The sequence below is a fragment of the Oryzias melastigma genome, linkage group LG6, assembly GCF_002922805.2.
Source record: "Oryzias melastigma strain HK-1 linkage group LG6, ASM292280v2, whole genome shotgun sequence".
Lineage (NCBI taxonomy): Eukaryota > Metazoa > Chordata > Actinopteri > Beloniformes > Adrianichthyidae > Oryzias > Oryzias melastigma.
Window position 1 is genome coordinate 25566497 of NC_050517.1, and position 10111 is coordinate 25576607.

General features: G+C 33.4%; 1 protein-coding gene across 1 annotated transcript in view; it reads left to right on the forward strand.

The window, feature by feature from the left end:
* Positions 1 to 1560: 1560 nt before the first annotated feature.
* LOC112152670 (myosin-4) overlaps positions 1561 to 10111 on the forward strand; it is a gene marked incomplete in the record, with an annotated part of 23002 nt that continues 14451 nt past the window's right edge. The window contains 7 exon segments of the mRNA XM_024282384.2: positions 1561 to 1942; positions 3532 to 3608; positions 3810 to 3950; positions 8443 to 8514; positions 8615 to 8686; positions 8762 to 8797; positions 8934 to 9008. Coding sequence (XP_024138152.1) covers positions 3564 to 3608; positions 3810 to 3950; positions 8443 to 8514; positions 8615 to 8686; positions 8762 to 8797; positions 8934 to 9008 — 441 coding nt within the window.

A 10111-nucleotide genomic window follows, 5' to 3' on the forward strand; every position in this document is an offset into this window, starting at 1 on the left:
ATAGACCAGTGAGTAAAACTGGATGTGTTCTATGCAAAAATTAAGGATAGTAGATTATTGAATGAATGTTTTTCTTTGTCTTTATATTTTAATTGCATGAAAGTATTTTATTGTTATTGTTTTCATATGTTTCCCTTCAGAGTTTTTAAATCAATTTATTCTTGTCAACACTGAATGTCTACATCTGAAAAGCAAAATTAAATACTCTCCCAAAATAGGACAAATATTTTGTCCTTTAATAATATTTTTGTCTTTTATCTTTTGACATAAAGGCTGATTGAATGGACATGATCACTTAATTCTGTAACAAAGACGGGTCTGACAGATTTCTTGTTGACACTTTAAACCTAAAAAAAATGTGACCACATAATGTCATTATATGAGACTTGTGATGGTCAAAAGGAGATGTTCACTTAAGTTTTTAGAAATGTTAAACAGATCTTTAAATGACTGAAATAGTTCTGCTTTTCTGAAGTGGACATTAGAGAGCCTTTTATAAAATATCAGTCAGCGGTAAAGAGCAGCGGCTGCAGATGACAATCATTTAAAATCTGCAAACATAGACTGCAAGACCCTAAAAAATATGCCTGTCAGTCCTCCAACTCTAGTCGCTAAAGGATCCAATGAAAGTAAAGTCTCAATAACTAAAGTGATGCTAGGAGGAGTAAAAGAAATGATGCTGAGGTGAAACCAATGAAACCCTTTACATTCAGGATTAATATTTTCCTCATACAGAAGAATTCCTCATACACCCCAACAATATCTCAGCATAATTCTTTTATAAGTACTAATCAATATTGGTTTAACTGATTATGAAAATAAGATTTATTCCTAATTCAATTTGATAAATCTATGATATAAACAAAATATTATATTCATAAAATGAATTTAATTATAAAACTCATCAGACATTGTTTACACTCTCTCAGGTTTATACATTAACCTAATTTTAGGTTTTATTTTTTTTATTTTTTTAGTTTTTATGTGTATCTTAAAAAAGATATGTACAGTTTCTTGTTACATATTCCTTACTGTATGTAAATATGTTTTAAATAAAGACTTGAAATGAAAAAACTTAAGTCAAAATGTTTTAGTCTCCTTTTTCTTTGTCCTATTTCATTTAACAATATAGATTTAAATCACAAATTGTTCTTACTTAAAGTTAAACTGTTTGTTGAGGAGGCAGACAATTGTGTGACCCAACATCAGAACTGGATTTTGGCTAGAATCATACCTGAATTAAAGATTTTTTTATTACCTTATCAAGACAATGCCATAGAAACTAAGTGCTTTCACAGTCAAAAGCTCATTGATTGGACTTGTGGGCACAGGAAGGCCTAACTAAGGATACATGTTAAATTATTCTTACATTTTTGGTAAAATTAGGTCCCCAGGCAACACCCCTCATGCTACTGCTTACCTATGTAGCCACAGGGGGGACTGAGTCCCCAGCCCGGAAAAAAAACACGGATATGTCGAAAGGCGAATAACAACAACAATATTTTGTAAAATTTAAACCCAAATTCTGTCTTGTTTTCAGATTTTTTTTTTTTAAAAATGAAACAATAATTATAGGCCTAATTATCCCTTGATACCTTAATGTAGTTCCAGTTTTGAAAAAAAATAAACTTTCTGTTTTTGCTTTTAAGTAAATGTTAAATGAAGATAACCTTGGAGAAAAGGGTGGTTTGATGTATATTTATATCAATAGGGGTCATGGGGTTAAAACACAAAACTTACAATAACAATATAAACAATTCTTGAATTTGTTTGTTTAAAGACCTCAATGTAGTGCACTTAACCTTTTTGACCCTCAAGATTTGTTGTACAGTTGTCCTCTTTCAGGCCAAAAAAAAAAAAAAAAAAACTTTATTTAGCATGAGTAATTAAAACAGCAAAGCTGTTAGCCAATTGCAGTCTTGCTAACAGGCTAATAGCAAAGGTAAGTTATTGTTCATAAAACCCTATTTGTTGAATATTTTCGAGCACAATGGTAAAATTTTGAATAAATATTTCATATATCAAAAAAAATGCAGCGAATGAGCCTTTTTTGGGGTATTTTGCAGTAAAGTTAATTTTGAAAATATTCCCCGTTAGCATTTAGCTAGAGGTTAGCATCTCACGGCTAATCTGGTCTATTCCTGTTTTGGTGTTATTTTGAGATATTCAAGGGGAAACCTACAAAGTGCATCGATTTAACATAATCTGAAAGTAAAGGTAAAAAAAAAACATTTTTTTTGAAAATACATATTTTAATGCCTTATATGCTTAATTGAAGCATTCTTAGGTAAATGCTAGTGGTTATACAGTCTTTCTATCATGATTGGAATTTTACACTTTGGCCTAATTCATGATGTCTTTGTATTTATTTGTTATTGATATAATATTAGCTATAATATTATCCATAACTTCAAGACCTTTCTCTGATGATACTGGCGTTATTTTTTCCCTACAATTTAAAGAGAAAGTTGTAGTATTTTATGTTGAAGAGTGTATAATTTCGAGTATGAAAATGATCAAAATAAATGACAAAATACCAATAAAAACTATTAGTTTAGTATTAAAATGTATTTTCTGTAACTACAAGAGAGTTATTGAAGTTATGGCATTGTGAAAACCTTTTCCTCCTTCTACTTCTAATGATGCTTTTTGTACAAAGAGCAGTTATAAAACAAAAGTTACCCGAAGGTATCACCAATCTAATATTTTATATAAGTGGTCCATTTTAACGACTGGCACTTTTTTATTTTGCTTTAGGGGTGGTGGTTAAAACTGGTATAACTGAATGAATGAAAACACTCCCTCTGGTATTCTCACAATCAGTCACAATGTGTACATCAGACGCATTGTACACTATCACTTTGACACACATTTGAACTCATCACCTCCCTCCTCAGCCTGGGGGGGTCACAGAGTCTTTTTATGATAGTAGCCAATACTATCAGGGATCATTTAATTCTTCAACGTGATTGATAGGAGCCCAGTTCACATGTGAAAGAAAAAAAAAAAGATCAGTTCTATTAAGAGATCAGTGACAAGTGGAGACCTCCCTCTTAACTACTTTTGGTTTTCAATAAATGTGTGTTTGTACTAGCACACATTGTGTGTTTTTTGTGTGTATGTCACTCGTTTTCTTGCCTGTGCTGAGGGGACAGAGGCAGTTGCAGAGGAACATCCACAGGTCAAATTAAATAACCAAGATAATTTAAAAAGCATTGACAGTGCAATTTGTCCACACAGTGTTATTGCTCTGACCCCCATTAGAGTCAATGGAAAGGTTCATTGACAGCTTATCAAGGTGGATCCTCTAACTGCAAAGAGAGAAAAAAAACTGAGTCATTTTCAAAAGCATTAGGCCAGATCCCAGTGATTCTGACACATTAGGGTTTAATGCTCTGGCCTATTATATCCTCTGGAGCCATTTAGCAGAGGTTATGTAGTAATTAAGTGGAAAAGCAGAATATTACTGCTTATTAGATAGCCTGTTCTATTAACCATTTCAGCTAAATGTTTTTTAATCTCAATTACTAGGTGAAATAGGCCCAGTGGGATGAACTTATGCTATGGAGGGCAATGCAGAATCTGGAAGTCTTCACACCCACATTGCTGTAAGTAACAACTTTTGACCATTTGAAAGAACACAGATAGCATTCATCATTGGATTAGTGTACTTAGTTAAGATGTTTTTTGTTTTCTGAATTTTACCAGCGCTCTGGAAATGTGAAGCATACATTTAGTTGATTCTGCATCTCTTTGTGATGACTTAAAAAGTCGTTTTGTGAGTATTGTGAGTATTTCTCCTGATTCAGTTTCCTGGGCCTGCGTCGGAGCAGATGTTGTTCTCGTCCAGCTCACACAGCCAAACTGAAAGTGAAGGAACCATCTTGCTTCAGCTGTTGGAGTTTAAAACCCATCTGTTGGAGGTTGTAGAGGAGCTGCACATTCGAAGGGTAGAAAGACTTTTGCAATATTTGTTTTTACCAAGCCAAGTTTCATGCCAGCAACTGGACGAATATTTCTTTTTTACTAACATACTTGTAGATGAAAAAATCTGCAAAATTATATTTTCTCCTGCCCAAATTATTGAAAGACCTCAAGTGTTTTATTTTAGAAAAATAATTTATGCTGAATGTAAACAGAGAAAAAGTCACAACTAGGACTGCATGATGTGAGGAACAATTGCGATATGCAATATTGGTGATCAATATTGCGATGACGATATAATTTGCGATACATGAACAAATAGCAAAACATAAAACAACAAATGCATCATTTCAGGACAACAGTTTTGTATAAAATAAAAGTCAAAATAACTTAAATTAAAATACAAATGACCCACATCTACGATGGAGGCAGGCATCTTAATAAAAGAGTTATTGATTGGTCAGTTACATAAAGGGCTCCATTTGATTTGTTAACTACTTTAAGAAGTCATAAGATAGTTAGGAACTATTTAAGGTACATTGTCTTTTGAAATGTGCATATCGTACAGTCACATAAATTATGAAAAATTAGCGATTTATTGTACAGAAACAACATTTTCTGTTTTTTTAAACAGGCTTTTTGCTGTGGACCCTAATGCTTGCACATCAAAAAGTATTCCAATTTTAAAATACTTGCAACAACTTTAGATTGTTTTTCTCTCTTTTGGTGCCGCTCATTGAAAGTTATTTTTGTGCCACAACAAGTGAAGCTCAATAGAAAAACAGAAAAGAAACTAACTTAGGAAATTCAACCAACATTAATGTATTTTTTTTAAAAATCGAAGTAAGATGCAGCAAATTGCTTTAAAAAAAATCAGTCCATGAATTTGGTGAAATGATCATGCATAAATATGTTTAATTCAATCCAATTTACATCCTTATTTTTTTTACTTTTTAACCCAGCTACTTTTTATGTAGTGTCTTTCTTTTACCCCTGACCATTCTGCATCTAAAAGATAAAAGCTTGAACTAAAAATATTACCCTAATGAATGAAACATCTCTACAAGATACTAAAATGCCGTCTTTACGCTGTTGAAACACATGACGACTTCTGTAAGAGCTTCAAATGCTCTTTATGATTGTTGTGTGTCTTTGTCGCCACTGGAAAATGTGTTATTTTCATAGAAAAAGAAGAAAAAAGTTTAAATGTTTGCATCTTTTTTATCTATTCACACGTTGAATAAACTTATATAACTAATTCACATCAGAAGTCAGCTAGCTTTAAAGTTATCACAAATTTCAAATATTGGTTTCACCCAATCTGTCACCCTGCCTGTTTTCCAGCTAAACGTCTGATGCTGCTAACTGGGATCAGGCGTGTTCAGTCAATAAAATGTGGAGACACATGAATGAGCAAATCAGCAGAGAGAACTGGAAAACAGACAAGGTGATAAATCTGGAGCACCAGGATTAAGCTTGTTTGGGAAGCATAATGAATGCAGCTTCACAATGGGAAATATAACCCTTTCCGATCCTCTTTAAACATTCAAATAGTTCCCAGTGGTCTTTTATCTATAATTATACAGTTTTCAGCTAAAATCAAATAACCAATGTTGTTTTCTAGGACATAGTTTCTGCAGAGCAGCAGGAGTTCATTAAAAATGTCCCTCTGAGATATGAGTTGGACCATTGATGCGGAGTAAGCCCAACAGCTCTGTTTCAAACAACGTTATTCTTTTTAAAACTTTTTAAGAAAATGGGTAAAAGGGAGGAATTGAACCTCTCATTATTTTTTTTTTAACAGTACTTGAGATCCTTTTATTCTTTAATCTTTTAAAAATTAAAATCATCCCCAGTGGTCTTTTAATTATCATTTTTTTTAGTCAAATATTTTTATATATTATATTATATATATATATATTATATTTTTAGTCAAAATAAAAAATGTTGTTCTAAACGTGTTAAAAGTACCAAAAACACAATTTTCATCGGAATGGAACTTTATCCAAAATTTTTTAAGAATATGGGAAAAAGAAAGGAACTGAACCTCTCATGATTTCGTAACAGTACTTGAGATGGCATGGAATGTGATGGTGTAAAGTAAGTGCCAGTTAAACATGTTAAATTGTTAGATATATAAGTTAATCATTTCTAATGAGAATTGGACAAATCAGTTTGTTTAGCACTCTTGTGTGCAGTTAAAACTGTTTTTTTAATAATAATCTTCGTTCTCAGACAGTAAAATGTGTCATTTGTATGTTTGTAGACTATACAGTTACATCCACCTTAAAACTGCAACAGTAGTGGCTCGCTGTCTGGCTAAAGAGGAGTGAACTCAGATAGAGATAATGCGGTGAAGTCATCTTGCTGTCTGGGTCAGAACCAGCTGGTTTCATAAACATTATCAGTCTCGGGGTCACAATAGTCATTTAGACCTTGACCAGTGACTACAGAGTAATTTCTGTTTGAGAAGAACTAACCACAATAATAAAAAGCCTTCTCCCCTCCAGCACATACTTTCAAACTAAGAGCGCTGTCTGTGTGCTTAAAGGTTAGAGGGAGACAAAAATTGGATGTTAGTCGTTTAGCTTTTATTGTTATTGTCATGTTAACTGGAACACAAACATGAAATGATGCCTTCGTTTCTCCTCAGGCAGAGAGGCACTTTGTAGTTTTGCTGTTCATGGGGAGGGTGGGGGGTCAAGAGGCAGGAGGATGTCATGGTGGTGCCGGACATTCCTCAGCAGGTCAAATTCCAAAGGCTTTGTTTTGCTTTTTTTCCTTTTCTTTTTTGATCCAACTTTGGTTGGCTCATCCCTGAACTTACATGGAGAAGCTTTCAAAAGGAGAATTAAGGGAAATAATTCAAGAACAAATACATAAATATGATTGATATTCACATATACAAAACAGGAATAAATGGTGATATATCTGTTGATATTTATTAATATCAACTTTGGTTGTGAGGGGATCTAATTTGAACCAAGCGAGTGTTTAAATTTCAGAATGTGTCACACTTTTCTGCGTATAAGTTGCTGCTAAGTATTCATTGTAGCAGCTTAAAAAAAAGTCAAATATAAGTCATACTACAGTATAGGTCAGGATTTTATTTTAACATAATATAGGACCAAGAATTGACGTTTTATGCTGAAAAGTAAATCATAACGGAATAGATAACAACAATGGACTGAAAATATGCACACTTCACAACCGTAACCGGAATCTAGTAAATTAGGAACAATTTTTCACATGACGTGTCAAATAAAGTATTTAAATCAATTTAAAGAACTAAATCTGTTGAATTCTTCATCCTCTGTGTCACTCTAAAAATTCGGCCAAGCCTGGCGTAAAACTGAACATCGTTTCTTCTTCTTCTGTGTTGCTGTCAGTGGAAAATGCTGGAACACACCTACAGTGCCCTCTAGTGGTTCTTGCTATTTATTTTTCTAAAAATCACATAGAAGTCGCACATGACCCAACTATGCAACAAACTGCAACTTTTACTTTGAAAAATATGGTTTATATTTACTCATGTGAATTTAAATGTGTGTGTAGGTATTTGAAACTGTAGTCATTAAAGAGGCAGCAGGACTATAGTAGGTAGGTGTAAGAAAATTAGTTTAGAGTAGAAGTGGGAAGTTTTTAAGTCTTTTGATTCCCTTTCAGATATTAGTTGTATTTGTTTTTATTTATTTTTATTTATTTTTTTGTTTTGTATTATCTCTCCTTTTTAAGTAAATGTCCAAAGTTAATTTATTATCATCATTATAGTCCAAAGGCAGCACAAACACTCGGAATGAGAGCTACGAGTGCAAAAGTTGAGGGTGAATGATCAAAAGTTCTTGTGAAACCATCACATTTTTATGCCTGGATACTTACAGATACTTTTCCTGTTATAGTGTCCATTAAAAGCAGCCATTCAGAACTGCAATTAAAAACTTGAAAGCTTTATGATGTCATCAACCCTGAACTGTCTCCAAAAATATTCCTGAGGTTTTCTGATTTAATTAACATTGAAAGAACTGCTACACAATTTGCTGCATCATTTTAAATCTTTTTTTCTTTTATTTCACTCACATAATTTGCAATTATAGAAAAAAAACACTGCCACACTGGTACCATACTTTAATATGAACTTATAAAACAAACTCAGAGAGTTAACCTGCTCCCACATGCACATAAAAAGTCCCTTGCATATAGCAAGCGATTGGTTTTTACCTGCATTCTCCTGGAGAATTGGGAGGATAGGGATGACTTTCCACAAATATCACCTCCCCTCTAATGTTCCTCTCTGGAAAAAAAAAGACTGAATGAAAAAGCAAAAAAACAAAAAATCTTGAAGCGGTTTGCTCCCATGGTTCAACTCCAGTAAGGGAGGAGAAGATTCACTCTGAATCATGTTAAGTTGCATTGCTACTCGTCAGCCATCACCTCGTTATTACCTTCATGATTTAGAAAGAATTCTCAGCTTTTATGATTTCTTTGAACCTTTTAGTAAAACCGATTTTATTTTTTTAGGATGCAGAGGCCCGATTTGAAGATCAAATCAGTAAGCTAGTGTTGGAGAAACAGGAACTGGAGTGGGAGAAGGTATGATCTGTATGACATTTTGAATAATAATAAATAATTCAGCATAAAACAGCGGGCCTTTATCAATGTTTTCTGGTTTATTTTTTTTTTATTTAATAAGGAGTCCCTGCAACGTCTAAATGAAACAGTCACAAAGCAGCACACAGAATCGCTCACTGCCGCTAAGAAGGAGGTGTGCTTATTATTATAGTTTTGTTCTCATATCCGAACACCTCATTCTCAAAATAATGTGTTTTCACTTTTCAAGTTTCAGGCCAAATTGCGCCACATCGAGGAGGAGAGGGTACGAAGAGCTAATTCCCTCAATTGTTATTCAGCAAGAGGGGTTATAAATCAGTCGCTAGCTTTGGCCTTGAAAGGAATTCTGTTGCTCTGTACTTTTGTCCTTTTGTAAATGTTATAATTTTATGACATTTCAGGGGAAATTCCAGGTCAGTACTGAGTTAAAAGAAAAGGAGATTAACAATCTAAAGGAGGAACTAAAGTCACTTCAGGTAAAAGTACACAACACATTTTTATTTATTTTAGAGACACCATCATCCTCTTTTATCTGTTAAATTTGGTCTCTTTCTTAAACATTAGAGAACATATTTCAGTATTAAAAGGGACACAGAGATAAAGAAACGTCATGCTTGATCAGCTTAGACTGTTCACGCGCCGCCCTAACCCCGTCTGGCTCAAAGAGAGCTCGTCTGGGGAGGTTGGACAGCACAGAAGTGATTTAGCGCCGTGCCCACGGCCCGCTGCACTTTAACAACCCAGCCATGTTACACAGACAATAAAGGCTCTTTTTGATATTCTATCTGGGAGACACTCAGCGTTGTTTGGCTCAAATGAAGCCCATTTGTGTTCAGTCTTGTTACATGCTTGACTACGATTCCTTAATTTAACACATTTTTACACATTTGACAGTAAGGACCGCAGAGCTTTAATTGCTTTGCACGTTGACGATCTGCAAATGGTTCAGTTATTCCACAGTTGCGTGGAAATGACCCCTCATGATCTCATTTATTTGAAAAGCAGTGAAAATTAAAGTAAAATTTATAATAATTTTAAGTGTGGTGTTCATTCAAATTATGGCTGACTTCACTGGAAACTCACTTGTTTTTGGTTAGTGATCGATTTTGAACACATTTATAACGTAGCATTAATTTTAGCACGTGTATTTTTAGATTTTTAAGAAAATAATTCTATTTTTAGGATTTTAGGTAGAAAAAACAGACTTTCCCCCTTATTAACTTTGAGTCAAATTCTTGTCATAATAAAGGTTTTTTTTCCTGGAGATTGATTATTTTATACTTTTTTAGGGAAAGAGTATAGTACAGTGGGAAATTTTATTAAGAAATAATGAACGCCTAATTCAGAATGAAAAAGTAAAATGTTATTGAAGGCATTATGAGAAGATGTAAATTTTTAGGGTAAGATTTTAATGCAACGATTGCAAAGCTAATATGTAACGCCTTCCAATTTTTTGCGTCATCTAAGAAATTTCAAGCAAAAAAAAGCAAATGAAAGTAAATTTTCAAATTTCTTCTTATTGTTCTTTTCTTATTCATATTCTTCTCCTGTCTTTAAAAAGCATCCTTGGAAATAAATG